Here is a 19,416-nt window from a genome sequence, read left to right as displayed (position 1 = left end):
GCCTTGGACGATGTCAAGGAGCTCAACCCAAAGCTGTGACATGGGGTATATGCAACGCAGGCCGATCCGGCTCGGATGGCAAGCCAGATTATTAGTCAGCAAGCCAGAGTGCAAGGCCAGTGAAATCAAGAATCCTGACGTTGCGCAGGGCGCGTCGACGCCTTGCCAGCGTATATGTTTTTGTGTTTCGTACATGCTGCTTGCATTTGTTTTCCATGTTGTGACATTATCATGAGTTTTCTCAAGACGCGGAGGGGAATGTTGCAAACCAAACGGCAGGGGTTTTGCGTTGGAAAAAGTGGAACAAAAAAATAATAACAGCAGTTTTGGCAAGGAGAACCTCGGTTACCTCCGATACACAAACCCGAGGCCTTGGGCTGCGCCGCGCGGAGCAACAACAATTGTAGAAAAGCCCAGCCCAGCCCGCCGTTTTCCCATCCACGCCCTCCCCTCAAATCCACCTCCTTTGCGCAAACCACCTCACGAAATATCCAAACTACCCCCGAGCCCTAATCCCCTCCCCCGCGAGGTCGTCCGTCCCTGCCCCCCTCGCGGCGGCGGCCACCGAATCCGCGCCCGCGCCGCCGCTCCCCGGCCCGAGGTCAAAGCTCTCTCCCTCGCCCCGAGTTCGGTTCACGCTCCGCCCGCTTGCCCGCCGCGCGCCGGCGGTCTCTAGTCTTCCTCTGTTGCTTTTTTTGGGACTGGCTCCCACCCTGGATCCGGCCGCTGTTTTTCGGTGTGATTTGCGCAAGTTCCAGGGGATTCTTGCGCAAAAAATGAATTTTTGTTTTCCAAGTTCCTACTTTCCTCCTTCGCCGTCGCTGTTGCTGTTGCGTATTATCTTCGCGGCCCTGCTGCGATTAGGATTTAGGAACGAGGGCCTCCGGCGGCGGAGGGGGGAAGTTGGTGGCGGGGGGAGGCGCTCTTCTCTTCTGGCCCAACCAAGGCTCTGTTCTTCGCACCTGTTGACGATGAGCCCCTCCTGCCGCCGTTCTCCTGCCCCACGACCTCCTGCGAAGTTGAATTCTGTAAAAAAGGACTGGCTTGTCTGTTACTCGCGTAATCTTTCTATTGTTTGCAGTTCATCTGTTTCTGTTCATGATGGAGTAGTTCATTCTTTGCTCGGTGTTGGTCCAGAAATGAGGGCTGAAGTCGAATTTGTATCCGCACCTAGTTTTGACAGAGGTTTGGACATCGGAGCACCGGATATCGGGTCTGTATTGGTCTTGCTTCGATGTATCGGATGTCGGATATGTATGTAGTTATATACTATGAGGGGAAAATGTCTGTCCTGTTTTAGTTAGTCTTATTACCTGTACCATGCCTTTTTGGTCCAAATTGAACGTACAGTGCTTTAGAGGCATGGCAAATATATGATTCTAAGTTTACTGTCTGCATTGCCAAAGAAATTAATCAAGACTCACAAATCTGTATGGTAACATAACAGAGGGCATTATATATATGCTTATTTTCAGAAATTATGCATAATCTTAATCGTTTGATGAAGTTATGCATAATCTCTCTTCCTTGGTTGCTTTTCTGGTGTTCCCACCATGGATGGATCCAGCCGCTGTTTGTCGGTGTGTTTTGTGCAAGTTCCAGGGGATTCTTGCACAAAAATGATTTTTTTTTCTTGTCGAAGTTCCTACCTCGCTGTTGCTGTTGTTGTGTGGTATTATCGTTGCGGTCCTGCTTTGATTAGGATTTAAGAACGAGGACCTTTGGCGTGGAGGGGAAATTGGTGGTGGAGAGAGACACTTTTCTCTTCTAGCCCAACCAAGGTTCTGTTCTTAGCACTAGTTGACAACGAGCCCCTCCCCTATCCCCGTTTTCTATTCCACGACCTTCCGTGAGGTTGAATTTTGTAAAAAGGGAATGATTTTAATAGAGCCCATGTCTATTTTGAAGGAATACCTGATGTGTTGACTGGCTTGCCTGTTACTCGCGTTATCTTTTCTTTTGTTTGCAGTTCATCCGATCATCTTGGTTCTGTTCATGATGGACTAGTCATCCTTTGTCTGGTGTTGATCCAGAAATGAGAGCTGACGTTGAATTTGTATCCACACGTAGTTTTAACTGAGGTTCGGAGTACTGGATATCGGGTCCATATTTGTCTCGCTTGGATGTATCGGATGTTGGATATGTATGTAGTTATATCGGAGGGGACAATGTCTGTCTCGTTTTAGTTAGTCTTACTCATACCATGCCTTTTTGGTACTGTACAATTTAAACGCACGGTGCTTGAGCATGGCAAATATATGATTCCAAGTTTACTGTCTGGTTGATTGTGAAATAACTTATTAAAGACTCACAAAGTCCTTATGGTAACATAACAGAGGCCATTATACGTATGCTTATTTCCAAAAGTTATGCATAAACTTGATAATTTGATGAAGTTGTAAATGCTAATTTCATTTTAAAAATCCATCGTTGAAGGGGGAAAGTTCCTTCCCTTAATTTTACATTTGTTAGGTAGAAGTGAGGCACCCTGCGGAGGCTGCGCCTCGAACGCGGGTGGGTGGGCTCACGGGTGTGTGCTCTAACCAACCGGCCATTGCTCGGTTCTTGAATTTTATTTTCAACTCTTCTTTAAGAAGAAGAAAAGGCATTTATGTATTAGTCTATATTGGTGGACATACTAGGTCAAATACTGGCCATGTTGGTCGATATGTGTGAAAACGATATTTATGAAATGAAATGCTATATCTGTACTGGTAAGCCAGTGATGCTTATATATCAGTTGTGTCGGCATATATGTAGAATCTTGATTTTAGTTGCATCACATAAGCTGGTGGCTAAGGCCTTACAGGAGCAATCTAGAGGCCAGGTATCGAATCCCAACAGTGCTGAGTAAAATCAGAATTTCCCCCCGAGAGAATGTTTTCCACATCGAGCACGGGAAAAAATAGGTGCCGTTCCCAATGGTTATAAAAATAAGATAGAATCACCCTAGGTAAAAAAAAATCATCATAGATCAGCGATGGTATACTTGATTGGAAGGTTGATGCTTTGGAGTCAAAAGATTGTAATGTTTTCCTAATAAATTATAGGGAGGAATATCGAAAGTAAATGGTTCAGTCTGTCGTTTGTGCGTGATTCTGTCTACCTGTCATACGAATGATCAATTGTGTAAAATCTCATGTTAAACTGGAGCTGTATTCTAGAGTTCATATTCTTACTTTGTGTAATGTTTTCCATCACTATAATGTAATTTATTTTTCTAAAATGCAGTGGTATCGCGGAACAGCTAAGGAAGCATGACAGAGGGTGGTTTTGTGGTAGCCATTTGCCAACATGGTGGGGAGTTCACTTCTGGTCCCAATGGGAATTTGATCTACAAAGGAGGAGAAGCGCATGCTGTTGACGTCTCTCGGGAGATGTCCCTTGACAGCTTCAAGGATGAGGTGTCCAAGGTGTTCCATGTTGATGTCACCGATATGTCGTTCAAGTACTTCCTTCCGAACAATAACAGGACGCTCATCACAATCTCATGTGATAGAGATTTGCAACGGATGGTTGATTTTACTGCTAGTGCTGCCCAAGCAGATGTTTTTGTGATAAGTAGAGTGGAGAACAGGTATGCGTTGTTCTACCTTTTTGTAGTTCATGTAGAAGAGCCAATATCAAACATCTCCTGATGTGATGGATATTTTTTCTTATACTGGGTAACTAGGAGTGTCGTAACGTACACTGGAGCTTCCACTGTTAAAGCTGGATCTAATGCACATGGCGACAAAAGGAAAAGGACAGCTTCCAAAAACAAGTAGGTGGTACTGTGCCGGTTTAGATTTTCTAATGTTACTACTCTTCCATGTTACAGCCAATGATCTCTTTGTCTTCTCCAGGGCATCCAAAAGTAATAAGAAGACCGCCAGTGCTACTGGTGTTGTAGTTCAAGCTGATACCAATGATCTTAATCAACCTACCAATGATCTCAATCAACCTACCAATGATCTCAATCAACCTACCAGTGATATAAATCAACCAAGAGCTTTGGTGACCTTGAATGATTACAACGAGTATGCAACCAGTCTTCTATAGTTGATTCATCTTTGCATGTCTACTGTGCCCTGATTTCTTCCTATTGTGAGATGTATCTTGGTCACATATTATTGTACACCAGATTTAAAGCCCCTATTTTATTATTCAATAGTAGCCTTCTCTGCAAATTAAATTCATGCCAACTTCAGGAGGAGCAGTTTGTTTCGATGTTGTGGTTAGGCAGTTAGCATATAAAGTTGTCTGCCTACCTTATTTTCTGGAGTTTTTAGCTGCCATTACTGCCATCCATTTTCATTTATTCATGCTTGGCGAAATGTCTAGAATTTAAATCTTGCCATTGCATTGGTTTATAGCATCATTTATGTTAGGAAATAGATCTTGCCATTGCCTTGGTTTATAGCATCATTCATGGACTGCATAATATGCTTACATATGGGCATCTTCACTACACTCCGTTACTGCCCCTTTGTTTTTTTGTTATGGTTACTTTATATGCATCTTCCTTACTTTGTTATACCCTTTATTACATTGTAGGCATCTGCACTACTTTGTTAGTTAGGACAACTGCTGATGTATACCTACTACCACCCGTTGTTGAAGCTGTTTCTCTTGCATAGTTTTCATATCATGCTCTCTGTATTTCACATTGTGATCTGAATGGTTTCGTGCCCTGACTGCATGCCTTTTGTGATCGTTTTTCATTCTGAATATTTTGTAGTTGCTGCTACTTTAGTTCTCTCTTACAGTCTCATGATAACATGTATGGTTTTCATTGTTTGTACTGTCATGACCTGTAAATTGTAAATGTCACTCATTCTACTTTGTGATACGATATTGTCCAAAACTTATGATTTCTATTTTCCTTGGATGAAACTAGGGATTTTCCACTGGAATTTGGCCATGATGTTGCCTTTCCCACCACAGCTGGAGCTGTTTCCTCTGCTCCAGACGATCTGAATCATGACAAGCTTGCTCTCGTTGATACCACACAAAGGTAGTTATCTGCTCACTTTATTATGTCTTTTGTACTCCACAGAGTTCGTAAAAAGGATAAGTTTCACAGATGCCAGCATGGCTTTTGCAGGGAACCTACTGGTTTTTTTGATGATGCAGTCAATGCATATGATGGTTCTGATATCATAATAGATCCTCCACAGGAGCTTACCAATAATCCTGCTTTGTTTTGGGAGGACATTATCAAAGGTGTTGGCCAAGAATTTGATAATGTGAAGGATTTCCGAGCTCAGTTGTGCAAGTACTCCATCGGCAAAGGATTTGTGTACCGATTTATTAAGAATGAAACCACCCGTGTCACTGTAAAGTGTGTTGCGGATGGCTGCACCTGGCGATTGCATGCATCCGAGTCATCTCGTAACAAGAAATTTGTTATCAAGAAAATGACTGATGAGCATACATGTGGAGGAGAAGGCGGAGAGGGTCAGCGGCGAGCAACAAGACAGTGGCTGACTACCATCATTAAGCAGAAACTGCGTGAGAACTCATTGCTCAAACCAAAGGATCTTGTGAAGGAAATACATGAGGAGTATGGGGTTATGCTGACCTATTCACAGGTTTGGCGAGGTAGAGAAGTGGCTCAGAAGGAGATGTTTCATGTTCAGAGGGAGGCATCCGGCCATTTGCCCTGGTATGGGGAGAGGCTTATGCAGACTAACCCAGGGAGTATACTTGACTTGTCTGAGTTCTCTGAAAACAGACGTTTCATTTTTGCATTCCATGCTTCTTTGGAAGGCTTTGCAAGTGGGTGCAGGCCCCTCCTTTTTCTTGACAAGGTTCCGCTCAAAGCGACAAATGAGTATAAGTTGCTGGTTGCTGCTGCAGTTGATGCAGATGATGGTGTCTTTCCAGTTGCATTTAATGTGGTTGAAGATGATAATTACGAGAACTGGGTTTGGTTCTTGATGAAGCTGAGGATTGCTCTCCAGTATCATAACTACCCATTGAATGCTATGACATTCTTGTCCAATGGACAAAAGGGTCTGGATGCTGCTGTCGCACATGCTTTTGAAGGTAGCCACCATGCCTTCTGTTTGCATCATATCATGGAGGAATTCAAAGGAGAACTGAAGAAGGGACCATGGTCGCAACAGATAAGAGATGCGATGGTCGAGGATTTTACTCGTGCAGCCCAAGCATGCAGCATTGATGATTTTAATGCATCAATTGAGAGCATAAGGAATATATCCACTGAAGCTGCCGACTGGATCATTGCGAGTAAGCCAGAGCATTGGTCAGATGCCATCTTCAGAGGCTGTCGGTATGACCATTTCTCATCGAACATTGTTGATGCGTTTAATAACTGGATACCTACAAAGAAGGAGGGGTCCATGGTGCTGATGGTGGACTCTCTGAGGACAAAAATAATGGAGACAATAGAAGCGAGGCGTGAAGCCTGCAAGTCATGGGAAGGGCCTCTAACACCTTCCATTGATTACAAAGCAAAGGATGAGATAACCAAGGCTGGCAAGCTGACCGTGCTATGCTCTTCTGAGACCGTGTTTGAAGTGCGGGGCAGCGGTATTTTTGTTGTTAATCTTGCAAACTGCGAATGCACGTGCCGGAGGTGGCAACTTTCTGGCCTCCCCTGCATGCATGTTATTGCTGTGTGTAACAGGATTGGGCGGTCTTTCTACGAATACTGCTCAAAGTTTTTCACAACAGATAGCTACCGTCAGACATACTCAGGAACAATCTACCCAATTCCCGACATGGACACCCTTGATTTTAGCGCTGCGGCAATGGTCCCGCCTCCCAGGCCACGGACATCAGATAAACCTAGAAGGAAGCGGTTTAACCCCAACAAGCCAACCACTCTTATACGGCTCTGTAGCAGGTGCAAGCAAGTAGGCCACAACAAGGCCACCTGTGAAGCTGCTTTTCTGTAGACAAAGCATTTTCTTTATCTGCAGCATGTATATCAGGTATATCTTTGTCTTTGCCCTACATTTTCTCCAATAAGAATATAAGATAACCTCTTTCCTTGATCAATCACAAGCTAGGAATATGTAATGTTCAAACTCACCATTCTTGCTGGATAAGTGGCATCTTAATTAGTAAACGGAATTTCTCAAGGATGTTTTGACTACTGTATAGAAAACCAACTTTACATCGACTGAAACATCTATGCCTAGTATTATTCATTTCCATGAACAAGAAAATTAATTGGAGATCTACTTTTGGTTGCCTTCCATCTATGCCTAGTATTATTGCCTTCCATGAACAAGAAAATTAATGAGAGGAGGTCTACTTTTGGTTGCTGAATTGTTGTCTAGGTTTAGTTTCCACCCTGACTCTAATGCCGTTTAACTTGCACCTAGCACCATTTCATCCTAGATGGCTTCCTCTCCTCTCCCCTCCCTGTGTCTTTGTTCCCTCCCATACCAACCCCAAATCGATATTTTGCTACTCTCCATAGTTCTCGCCCCTGTCAAGCTAGCCACCTACTTCAGTGGGTGTGGAATGGTGGTCGCTGGCCAGATCTGTGGCTACTGGCAACTGAGGTGATAGTCGCCTCGGGGGCAAAGGTGGAGGTCTTACTACTAGATTAAGTCTGTGACTCTTGGGTGCTAGGTTGAGTTCTTACTATCTGATACATTCTGTTGCTCTTGTGCACTAGGTTGAGTTCTTACTGCCCGATCCATTTTGTGCTAGCTGCTTTTCTTTCATACATTTGATTTGGTTTCCTCGAATTCGAAGTACTTGCTAGCAATAGTATCCCAGTCTGAACTAATCTTCCACTGGTAGCAGGGAGGGTGGTGATACCGATTGGTGGAATGAATTCTGACAGTTGCTGTTTGGCTAATCCAACATGTTGTGTTCTTTTTACCACTGCAGGTTCACCGAGAGGTGGCTGATGAAAGAGAGAGTTTCCTAGCAAAAACAGAAGGAAAGAAAGAGAATGCTTCCCGGCAAAGGAAGAAAGAAAGAAGTAGAGAGCTTATGGTGGTGCCTGTTGTATGTACAGTAGATGGAGAGAATCAGAGAATGGGGGATGGGTAATTAGAAGACATGCATGAATTGATACCGTTGTTGTTGTTTGTTTATATGAAGGCTGTAACTTGGAAAGGTTTCCTTGGTGGTTGTTGACTAGAGATGATGATGGTTAATAAATGTGCTAGTACATCTTTGGATAGTGTCAGCTCTACATCTTTGTGGTGGGGTCGTTGTGTTGGTGGAATGTCCGCGTACATGTGTGGACTCCTTTGTTTGGGGACGGAATGAGGGATTTCAGTCCGATCCTGCATATAAGGGCGGAGTAGGGGTCTGTGCTGGAGATGCCCTCACCTACAATGCGGCGAGCCAAGGGAAGGCGTAGCGCCGGGTTTGGTGTCGATGCCAACTAATGCATTGGGCGCTTGCCTTCTTTCCCCTCTCGCACTAGCTATGGAGGGCAACGTTGGGCCTAGTTTTTGTTCAGTACTAGTGACCGTGATTAGCGCCTAGCAAAGATGGCCTTAGTGGGTACCTTGCTATTAAATCATGGGTTGCCTTTATTTCCGTTCGAGGTGTGCGTTCGAGGCATAAAAAAAATGCAGCTGTGCTTCTAAGAATTAAAAGAAAAGTAAAATGTACAATAGCGATGCATCGTAACAAGTACTGTGAATTTGCAAATCAGTTTTTTTCAATTTAATTCAAATAATGCCTTTTTTTTCTTCAGCAAATGACATCTTTCTTACTACTATTTTATTGCTAGATACCTCCGTATCTAGACAAATCTAAGACAAGTAATTCGGAACGGAGGGAGTAGAAGCTAAACGTCGAGGCAGCTTATTTTGAGAAGGGTGCGGCGGCTGCTGTTCTTCGAAACAGTCGTGGTGAGGCTGTGGCGGGGGCGTGGTGGCTGCTAAACAGTCTTGAGTAGGGTGACTTATTTCAGTGTTAGATACCTCCGTATCTAGATAAATCTAAGACAAGTAATTCGAAACGGAGGGAGTAGCTCGCAACATGGGCACAGTGCCACCAGGGTCTTTTCTCGCATGGCGCGGCAGTTGATGAGGAACAGAGCTGTCTTCTCCAGGACAGTGCTCAAGCAGAATGAGAGGAAAACCGCATGCCATGTGAGAACAATCACCAAATATAACCGCAGCCACTCCAGCCGATCCTCATCACCTTCTCCTCTCCATAGGCTGAAACTCGGAATCAGCCCCAGTTTGCCAGCAAGCGCCAGACCAAATGGGATGCCAAGTTTTTTCATTTTTTGAGGGAAAAAAGGGGATGGATGCCAAGTTCCACGGGCGCGCATGGCGGGAAACGGAAGGGGGATTTGGGTGGGCCTACTATAATCACTCGCAAGGCCCGCTACCCTTAACCGGACATGGGCCGAGTATACACCGCATCGAGCTGGCGGCACTCTCATCGTCTGTCTTCCCGTGAGCTGGGTACCGATCCCCTTCCGCGGAGAACGCCGGCGCTCGCCGGGATCCTTCCTTCCTCCGTCTTCGGTCTTCCCCTGCTCCTCTCCAAGAGAGCATCCTCTCCTCCACCCACGATCTCTCGCTGTGGTGCCACCGCGGGGCGTTGTAACGAGGAGATCGCCGGGGACCGGAGACGAGGAGGACGAGACGGCGGGAGGCGCCGGCATCCACTGCCTTACTCGGGTAAAGAGAAACTGTATTAGCACAGACATATTTTTAGCTCCATGCTGCTTAGCGAGGGGACAAAGTGCCGGCATTGACTGCCTAGCTACTTTGGATCTTTTTATATTAGTATACATATATTTGGTCACTTGCATATCGTGTTAGAGTACGTATTTCAATATTTGGGCACTTGCATATCGTGTTGCCAAATTAGTTCTGTACTACTCAGTACTCAGTCCTTTCTCTTTGGCCGCTTTATTTTACTCATGTTCTACAGAAGAAAATTACACGGGAGGTGGTGGGCAACTGGGCATACCCTGTCCATAGAGCCGGTAGTGTCTGCCAAATGTCAACAAGCATCATCACGCCCACCACCAGTGTTATGACGCTGCTAAAAGAAGGGCGTGAGAGGACCGGCCAGGGGCCTTTTGCCCACGGTCGGACAAGATGAAAGTGATTTCCTTCTTAATTCTTACTTATTATATTGATACATTTTCTCTTCTTATATACTCTCTCCGTCTCAAAATTCTTGTCTTAAATTCGTAGATATGGATGTATCTAATACTAAAACGTGACTTGATACATCCGTATTTAGATAAATTTAAGACAAGAATTTTGGGATGGAGAGAGTAGAAAGGTTTACTTGACTCCCCAGCAAGATTTACTTGACCCCTAAGCAAGCAGCAAGCGACCCTTATCTCTAATTAACCCTAAGACTAACGGGCTATACTGCCAGGCCAGGCCCATTACGTACTCTAACACTACACTCCACCTGGACATTCCACGTGGACATGCAGCTTGTCCTCGAGCTGCAACCTAACCGACTTATAACCATGACTCGACGCAACACAAACCTGACACCTAAAAACAAGCCTTTTACATATCGGCTTGTTTTATTACTCTCAACCGGAAATGGACTAGGACACTTTATTTTGGACCCCAGAACATAAAGTGGACACCATCCGCACGTCGGATATGCACGTGTGCAGCCACCTGGATCCCATGAACACCATCTGGACAAAAGAAGTGTATGTGTATGGCCACCTGGAAGTGGTCGCAAGAGCGACTAGCAGAGGCGCTCTCACGGCGGCCGGCGGTGGAACGCAGTGGTGCTACGCGGTGCGCTCCTGTCGGTGACACCATGCCTTCTCCCCGCCGGACGGCTGTTGGTCTGCACCGCATAGAGAGAGTGGAGGGCTTTCGATGGAGAATGGCGAGGAGGGGTGCGCCCTCCCAACCGCTGATGTCGCTGCCCGTGGGGAAAACAACATGCCCGCCGTCCGTGGGGAAAACCGCATGCCCAAGATCCCGGACGTAGCGGATGAGATCAAGGTCCTTTGCGCAACGAAGCGCAATTTGAAGGAGTGGCAGCTGCAGACCACGCATCTCCCGCACGCCGACGCGCTAGGAGGCCGCGCGCAGCAGCCTGCAGCCTCACTACCGCTGACACGTGGCGGGTAGCGATCCAAACCGGAAGCGGTGATGGCGGGAACTTGATCTGCTGAATGGGGACGCCCTGGGACGGCAGCGGCACTGATGGGAACGAGGTCGTCGCGGTCCCGTCGTAGGGCATCCCATACTGGTACGATATGACGGGCGTCGTGGTCGCGTCCGAGGGCAGCAGCGGGGGGGGGGGGGGGGGGGTAGCTGTTGTTGGTGTGGCGGCGGCGGAGGTGGCTGCTAGGGATGCGGCTGGGGCACATAGGGCCTGACGAGGAAGGCCCTGATGCCCGTCACGGCCTGCCGTAACTCCAGGATTGCGGCTGTCATATGCTCCGGGGTAAGGACGAGGGCGGACGGCGCCGGGGCAGAGAGTGCAATCGCCCCTGAGGACACCAGCACGCCCAATGCCGGCGCGCCTGCTGTGTGGGGCAGTAGCGCCGATGAAGACGCTGGTGGCGGCAGGTAGGTGTGCGGCGGCGGCGGGTGGAAAGAACTCGGTGGATGGCTGGACATGATCGAATCCGGGAAAGCTGATACCAGATTGTTATGACACTGCTAGAAGGAGGGCGCGAGAGGGCCGACCGGGGGCCGGGCAAGATGAAAGGGATTCCCTTCTTAATTCTTACTTGATTAGATTGGTACATCTTCTCTCCTTATATAGAGAGGTTTACTTGACTCCTGAGTAAGGCTTATTTGACCTCTAAATAAGCGACCCTTATCTCTAATTAACTCTAAGACTAACGGGCTATACCACCGGTCCAGGCCCATTACGTACTCTAACAACCAGCAACCATGAAGCTTTGGATGTCTTATTACATGTCCAACGGGAACATATATATGGTACTGGAAGGTCTTTGTATTTTTTCCTTTTCTTCTCAAGTCAAACTTATTGGGTCGCTTACGTTGTCTATGCGAATAGTATTTGTATTGACGTCTCGTTCAATGTTCAGCAGTGTGCAATGGCGTTCTTCCCGTTCGATCATCGCCACCCAGTGCCTGAAACCTGAAAGGCACAGTCAACAATGCAGCCTTAAGTTCCGTTCTTACTGATGACACTACAAGGCTTGGGGTTGAGGGAGTTGCTTGCCTCAAAGGCTTTATGATTCACAAATCAAAATAGCCGACGACGAATGTTTTATAAAGTAGTAAAACTTTTCCCAAAATTCTAACACGACTGAACCCGCTGCACGCTTTGCCTATTTCATGACAAGCTGTTAGTAGTTGGCCATTAGGTGCACCAAACATCTTGACCAAAGACAAGCGGGTAAGGTCAACTGGATTCGTCGTATACTATTAGAATTTTGCCGATTACGATTTGTGATAATAGCCAGACTCTTCCCAGTCCGTCCCCTTTGTCCTTGCTTTCTTTTTTCTCTGTTATTATCAAAAAGTTGAACTGATCCTTGTTTTGATCATGCCACTCGTCATGGCATGACCAAACTACACTGCCACAGTATGAGTTACCACACCGAGAGAGCAACACTATCATCAGTCTTGCTACACCACCATCTTCTTTAACAAGAAAAATGTAAGACCTTGTTGTCTTAAGTTCTATTTTTGCTGATGATATTACATGACCTGGGACAAAAGGAAGCTGCTTGCTACCTACACCATACATAATACATAATACACAATACACAATGCACATAATACCCATCATTCACTTTAGCAGCTTAGATGTAAGGTTTCATGTAGCGTGACAAGAATTTGACGGAGAGAACGCCCTCCTGAGTTCAGTGCCCATGGTCCTAGAAGGACAAAACTCGAACATTTGCGTGCTCAGCGGCAATAGTTGGGGCGGCAGCTAATGACCTGGAAGTGAGAGTGTGCCAAACCTTGTCCATAACGTCCCATTTTTCCTGAAAGAACATATGTACCTTTGATTTCTTTTTCCAGCTACGTTTAGAGCATGTAGGATCCAAAATAAGGGCTTTCCCAGAAAATATCTGCCATGCTTCCTTAACCATCCTGCGAAACAGAACAGAAAAAACTTGTTATGTTTATTCGAACAAATAGCGTGCTGAAGATAAGAAATGAGCATGACTGTTTGCATGTATCATTTAGCTCAAAGCCTGCAAACTAGCACACCTCATTCCTTTTGTTTTTACTATCTTATCTTCATCAAAGACAAAGGGTGTTTTTACTGTCAAACTGTTATGGAAGAAAATCCTGTGAACACATGTGGACAAATAGATTCAAGTTTTGCTATTTAGCAATGGACCTAAGAAAAACAATTTTACAAAACTGAAGTCATGTTAAGATCCACACCAGACATAGAGTATATGGAAGTTGGAACTGTTTTTGCTTGACTTCAGATCAAACCCAAGTTTGTTAAGAGCCAGACTAGAGAATATGATAGTTAAACTGTCAGTTTAGACCGGCTTCACATTGGTCCCAAAAATCATGTTAGATCCTGTAGGAACAGCTTTGTCTGACTTCGATCCATCTTCTTTAAATAGTGTTTGTCGAAATTATAAGTTGTTCTATTGACAACTTGTTTCCAAAAGGTATCAGGAATACCGTTCTCATTGATGTCCTCTCATTGAACATTGACTTGGCCATCTCAACAACTACTGGCTTAATTACGTCTTGTGACACCATTCTATTGATCACTGCATGATTCTGTCAACTTTCTCTGATTTTCACTCGGCACAAACCATTTTCCTTCGAGAAACCGCATAAGATCATTGTGCATTTTGCATCACTTCAGATAAACTTAGAAACTCTATTAAAATCCGACAAGATTCATGGCTAAATGTTGTGTTTTATGTTGGCACATATTTGCACCAAATCACTCGAATTTAGTGGCCTTGCTTATGTATAGACTCAATGATGTCAATATTGTCTACACCAAGTTTGTATAAAGCATATATATTCTGTGATAAACCACATAAGAATTTTTTCCAGCAAATTCAGAATTAATAAAAGTAGAAGTTTTGAATCAAAAGCAGGAAATTTACCAAACACGAGGAAAACCAAAACAAAAGAAAAACATAAGGAACTGTGAAGTGTGAACTCTCTAAAAAGGTATAATTTAGAGAACTGCAGAAGATCAAATCTAAATGTTCTTTTATGCATGGTTTATTTTGACCTGAAAATGACACTTTGACAAAAAAGTTGTGTTGGTTTGGCACCACGGACAAGGCACAAAGCGGCAAGGGAACTAATCATGATCACCTAATGCTACCCTTCTTATGTTGATCACCTCCTTAGCAAGGTACTTTCTTCGTCCCATAATATAAGAGCGTTTTTTACACTAGCTAGTGTAGTATCAAAACAATTTTATATTATGAGACAGAGGGAGCTGAAGCGTGCCCTCTGCTTGTTATTCAGTATCTAAATGCGATTTGACAGGATAATTGATATCCTCTAGGTTGGCTATCATAGTTCTCGCTGATTGCTGTCTAGACTAGTTGACGGTTGAGTTTGTCACTTGTATACATATACACGTGAGGATATACTTGTTTCCTTTATCTTTTTATAAAAACTAAACACAAGAAGCCAAATATCCACCCTAGAGATGCATTAATCTATTTGGGGGTGTCCGGTCGCGTGGACAAAAATTACATGGTGTCCAACGGAATCTCCGGCTCAGTTGTCCACATATATATTTCACCGAACGGGTTGTCGATGTTGAAAGCAACCGGCCGGGGTGATATGCTGCTGCTTAGGTTGGCCGGCGGGCACGCTTGGTGATCAGTTGTTGCCGCCCAGGCATCTGGACAGTTGTATGAGAAGACAAGTACGACGGGAGACAAGCATAAAAACCCTCTGTGCTGATGGTGAGCCAAGACTAAAAAATATGTATAGGTGCAAGTAAACATTTTTCTTTTCAATAAACGACTTGATATTGCTGTGAAAAGTATAAAGTTCCGTTTATGAAAATAATTTAAACTAGTAGTATACATATATTATATATATATATAAGTATAATAAGGTGAAGGAATGGACGGACACTTGCCTTGCCTTCCCGGAACAGGAAGAAGGCGTAGAATCCTCCTCCGACGGCGGCGGCGGCCATGGCCCAAACGAGGATCTGCACGGGCAGCGGCATGATAGCCGCGACTTTATAGCTCAGAACGGCCGTGAGCATGGTGGTGAGGACCCAGACGGCCACCTTGAGCCTGCGTCTCGCCGGCGAGCCGGGCGCGGCGCTCTCGAACCTCCTGTGGCAGTAGAAGAGCAGTACGAGGTCGAGGTAGGAGAAGGCGACGAAGCCGACCGCGGCCGGGTCGCCCTTGGACCTGTGGATCGCCATGGCCGAGTTGACGGTGAGGAAGGCGATGCCGAGCCAGGAGACGGCGCCGACGGGGCCGTGGCGCAGCTCCTCGGCCGGCATCTTTGCTGCGTCGGTAGCGGTCGTCACGCGCGTCAGTAGCGGTGGTAGGCACAGCGCAATGAGCGACGACTCTTCCTTCGCTCGCCAATGTCCATCTCCAGTGTGCGTATGTATATACCAATACTAAATGGCTCGCTGGTGTTGCGTGGATGGTGACGGAAAGGGACGGCGACTTGGGAAAACTTTGGGCCGAGCTGAACCATTTGAAACTCACACGTTGACAGGATCGATGACATGGAGGCTGCTGCTATTACGTGGAAGCAACCGTTCCTACTCCCCTGGCCGCATTACGTTACATGAGATTAATATAAGGCTAGTCATAGTGAGAGTAATTTAGCCAGTAACATAACGCACTTAAAGAAAATTTTGCTTATGTGGCAAAGAGTTAGACTAGTCACAATGGAAGTAACTTGACTAGTAACATCACACATTTCAATACAAGATTGCTTATATGGCAGCTAATTAATGAGGAGAGAGGGTTTGTGGTAACTTATGTAGTTACTATAACATCACATATTTCAAGGCATAATGAGTCTATAGCCTAATAAATGAACTCTTTCATGATACCACTTACTTCCTCCGTCCGGGTTTATTAGGCCTCTCAGCAACAATAGTACGTCTCGACTTATAAGGCCCTTCTAAATAATTTTCTTGGAATCAAACTCATTCAGTTCCAGAGGACCGAGGGAAATTAACTAGCCCATTGCATGCGGCGACCTAAACAGACGCATGCGCTTCTCCTAGTCTTTAGATTGGCCATGCTAGCGGCCATGCATCAGCATGCGCGTGAACTCTGGGCTGCTGGCTGGATTACCTAGAGTGTGCATTAAATTACGTGGCTACCGAAACGTACGTCACAATTAAACACTGGAAATTTTCACCTTAATCAAGGCCAGTTACTAGGTTCCTTGGTCCTGTCAATCTTGTCTCCGGACCCAATAAACTCGGACGGAGGGAGTATATGTTACTCCCTCCTTTCCGGTTTATAGGGCTCAATTCAAAAATCTCACCAACCAAGGTAGATGGTGAGTGGTGGAATACTTTATGTAATTTGCAAAAGCACCCAATTAATGCTCTAGTTTTCCTAAAAATTTATGTTTACCAATGTATTAATTGCAATGCATATATGCATAAAGTACATGCATTGGTCAATTTTCTCTTAATACTTGTATGCAATTATTTAATACACCTTGGAATCTGAACTTGTGATGAGGAACAATCAAATTGAGCCTTATAAAATGAAAAAACTAAGATTTTGAGATAAGCCCTATAAACCGAAAAGGAGGGAGTACTATCCACTATGAAGGTAGTAACATAGATTAATAACATCGACAAGTTACTACTTTATGTTACTCCCCACTATGCGCAGTCTTAATAAGAAGGGGTAACATAATATATTACTGTAATGTAACACTTCTCAATACAATATAAGTTTACAAGCTAATAAATAAAAGCATTTATAATACTAGTATCATGTTACTTTACACTATAAAGATGATAATTTAGACTAATGTCATATGCATGACACTAGCATAAATTACTACTCACTATGACCAGACTGATCGGAGTGGTATGATAATGGGAAGCCACTGGACTCCGCTCCACGGGGACCCACGGCATCCACGTGACGCGGCCAACAGCGACATGAGCGGGACGGAAGACTGGTCCATTAGCGCGTTCCAAAGACTTTTTTCTGATGGATGGGAGGAAAGGTCACCGGGCGTGAAAACACATTGCAATCTTTGAATGGTAACGTCCGAACCCGCGTCTAGCCATCGCCATCGTTATGAACCGGAACATTCCTACAGGCCTGCACATCTTCTTTGCCTACTTCTACTTGGATGGACATGCTGCCGTGCCTCTTAACCAGCGGCATTGAGAGCATCTAAACCCACATATGACAAAAATGATTCCTCGTATGTTCATGAACGCATCCGGACGTGTTCGTGGAGAGGGCCCAGTTAGCGCAACTCCAACGCCCCGACGCATTTTATCCACGCGCGTCCGTTTGAGTCGAAACGGACAGAAATAGCGGCCTAATGTGCCAATGCGCCCACGACCGATTTCCGGCCCAAATTTGGTCCAGGTCTGCATCGGCACGGACGCGCGTGATACCCACTCTTGTCCTTCCCTGGCCCGCCATACAGTGGCACATTCACCCCATTTCTCCCTCTCTCCCAAAACTCTCCCACCATCTCGCCCTCCCGTCCACTCGCCATGGCTGACGCGCCAACCCCCCCCCCGCTGTTGTCCCCGTCTGCACGGTCAACAACGTGTCCGACAAGCCCCGCTCCGTCCGCAAGAAGCGGCCCAAGAAGGAGCAGATGTAGGAGGAGCGGGCCATACAGTCGGCGAAGAGGGCTGTATCGATGAAGGTTCAGGCAGATAGATTGGAAGTCGTCGCTGCGGCCGCACAACAGAGGCCACTATGGCGGCGAATAAGGCCCTCGTCACCAAGACCACACAACAGGTTCGGGCGGGGCCGGCCGGACAACACGCCTCTAGCCGACCCCAACGCAGGAAAAGTTGACAAAAATCGTGTCCGTTTGCGGCAGCGTGTTGGAGTTGCCCTTATCCCTCATTTTGCGTCGGTGCAATCGTGTACCTCAGATTTCATACCTCAAATCTATACTACACATACAACACAAAATCTACACACTACATAGATAACCGAAAACTAGCGTATACTACTCGTCGTCAGAGATCTAGACGACCTCCATGCCGGCAGTGCCGGACGAAACGGCCTCCTGGTCCATGGCCGCCGCCCGCTACTCCATCTCCTCATCAGACCCCATGTCCATGAAGAGTGCGTCATTCGTTGCCCATGCCTTATGGAGGAAGCGGCAGTTTCCTCCACCTCCGCCTCCGAGCGAATGGAGTCGAGGATGTCCTGTTGCTCTACTGCCTCCTTCGCTTGGGTGACCTCAAACTCCGTCAACACGTCTGGCATGGCGAAGCCCGCAGCCAGAGGCATTGGATCTTCCTCGCCTTCGTCCTCTTCCTCCTCCTTCGGCCCCGCGTCCTCCATGATCGCGTCCGGTGCCTGCTCCTCCTCCGACTCTGGCGAGTCCTGAGGCAGGCTGTCTGCAATCCAAGCTTTGTGCCTAGTCCGGATCTCCTCAAGGAGCTCCAAATGCCACTCCAGAGTGAGCATGGCTTATGTGGTGATCCGTTGCCGGGCCATGACGACTGGGGGATGGCAAGCGAATTGGACGACGGCGACACGGAGGGGAGGGAGAGGGTGGAAATGGGATGGACTAGGTTTGGGTTGCCGCCGTCCGGCTTAAGTAGCTGGATTTGGCCCCTTGAGAGGCGTGCTAGAGCGGCGTTCTCACTAGACTGTTTGTGTTCTGACGTATGCCCATGTGGGTCCTTGTTCTGGCCATCACTCCGACGTGACGGACGCGCCCGAGCACGGCCGAGCCCTCCTGCCTCCTCATATCCACCCCAGATATGTGCTGGATATGATGGGGGTGGGGTAGCCAAGACGTATAGGGCCGGTATGAGGAGTCCTGCCGGGTCCGGATTTTGTGACCGATCACTGATCGGGCTATCCGTCCAGACATATAGGGGCCGTTTGAAGAGCCCGGCTGTCGATGCTCTAACATCGGTGGCCATAGAAATTCTTTCTCAGGGTCTGTTTGATTCGTACTACAATTCTAAAAATGCACGAAAATTAGAACGTCATAACCATCTGCATCCTATATAATTTTGATTTGTCTGATCATGCACAAGAAAAAAATTAAAGAGCTTTTCCTAAAAATGTAGAATGGATGTTAAAATAATACATGTCCACATTGGATACGCCATGTTGCTCGCAAAGGTCGCCATCTCCTGTTAAGTACTTCATAGTACTCCCTCCGTTTCTAAATATTTGTCTTTCTAGTCATTTCAACAAGTGACTACATACGGAGCAAAATGAGTGAATCCACACTCTAAAATATGTCTACATACATCCGTATGTAGTAGTCATTTGAAATGTCTAGAAAAATAAATATTTAGGAACGGAGGGAGTAGTAGTTGAAATCATCAACTGCG

General features: G+C 46.1%; 2 protein-coding genes across 5 annotated transcripts; one reads left to right on the top strand and one right to left on the bottom strand.

The window, feature by feature from the left end:
- Positions 1-450: 450 nt before the first annotated feature.
- LOC125542688 (uncharacterized) lies at positions 451-8,158 on the top strand. 4 transcript variants are annotated; one of them, XM_048705827.1, is made up of 7 exons: positions 451-601; positions 3,232-3,577; positions 3,674-3,763; positions 3,846-4,019; positions 4,880-4,996; positions 5,087-6,941; positions 7,855-8,158. In XM_048705827.1, the coding sequence occupies exons 2-6, from the start codon at positions 3,258-3,260 to the stop codon at positions 6,903-6,905; spliced, it is 2,520 nt and encodes an 839-aa protein (XP_048561784.1). In that variant the 5' UTR covers positions 451-601; positions 3,232-3,257; the 3' UTR covers positions 6,906-6,941; positions 7,855-8,158. The 4 variants fall into 4 exon arrangements, with proteins under 4 accessions (XP_048561784.1, XP_048561786.1, XP_048561787.1 ...); XM_048705829.2 differs by lacking the exon at positions 451-601 and adding an exon at positions 728-1,028; XM_048705830.2 differs by lacking the exon at positions 451-601 and adding an exon at positions 728-1,059.
- Positions 8,159-12,527: 4,369 nt separating this feature from the next.
- Positions 12,528-15,480, bottom strand: LOC125542687 (uncharacterized). Its single transcript, XM_048705826.2, has 2 exons — positions 15,001-15,480; positions 12,528-13,007 (listed from the first exon to the last, which is right to left on the bottom strand). Exons 1-2 carry the CDS (start codon positions 15,376-15,378, stop codon positions 12,999-13,001), a joined length of 387 nt encoding a protein of 128 aa, XP_048561783.1. The 5' UTR covers positions 15,379-15,480; the 3' UTR covers positions 12,528-12,998.
- Between the last annotated feature and the right edge of the window lie 3,936 nt (positions 15,481-19,416).

The sequence above is a fragment of the Triticum urartu genome, chromosome 3A (assembly GCF_056163025.1).
Source record: "Triticum urartu cultivar PI428250 chromosome 3A, HENAU_Tu73, whole genome shotgun sequence".
NCBI classification, from domain to species: domain Eukaryota; kingdom Viridiplantae; phylum Streptophyta; class Magnoliopsida; order Poales; family Poaceae; genus Triticum; species Triticum urartu.
This window is presented reverse-complemented; position numbering and strand designations above follow the sequence as displayed.

Coding starts and splice junctions, on each gene's coding strand:
- LOC125542688 (XM_048705827.1), top strand. CDS start 3,258: ATGACAGAGGGTGGTTTTGTGGTAGCCATTTGCCAACATGGTGGGGAG. Junction 3,764..3,845: donor AGGACAGCTTCCAAAAACAA/GTAGGTGGTACT, acceptor TGTCTTCTCCAG/GGCATCCAAAAGTAATAAGA. Junction 4,997..5,086: donor CTCGTTGATACCACACAAAG/GTAGTTATCTGC, acceptor TGGCTTTTGCAG/GGAACCTACTGGTTTTTTTG.
- LOC125542687 (XM_048705826.2), bottom strand. CDS start 15,378: ATGCCGGCCGAGGAGCTGCGCCACGGCCCCGTCGGCGCCGTCTCCTGG.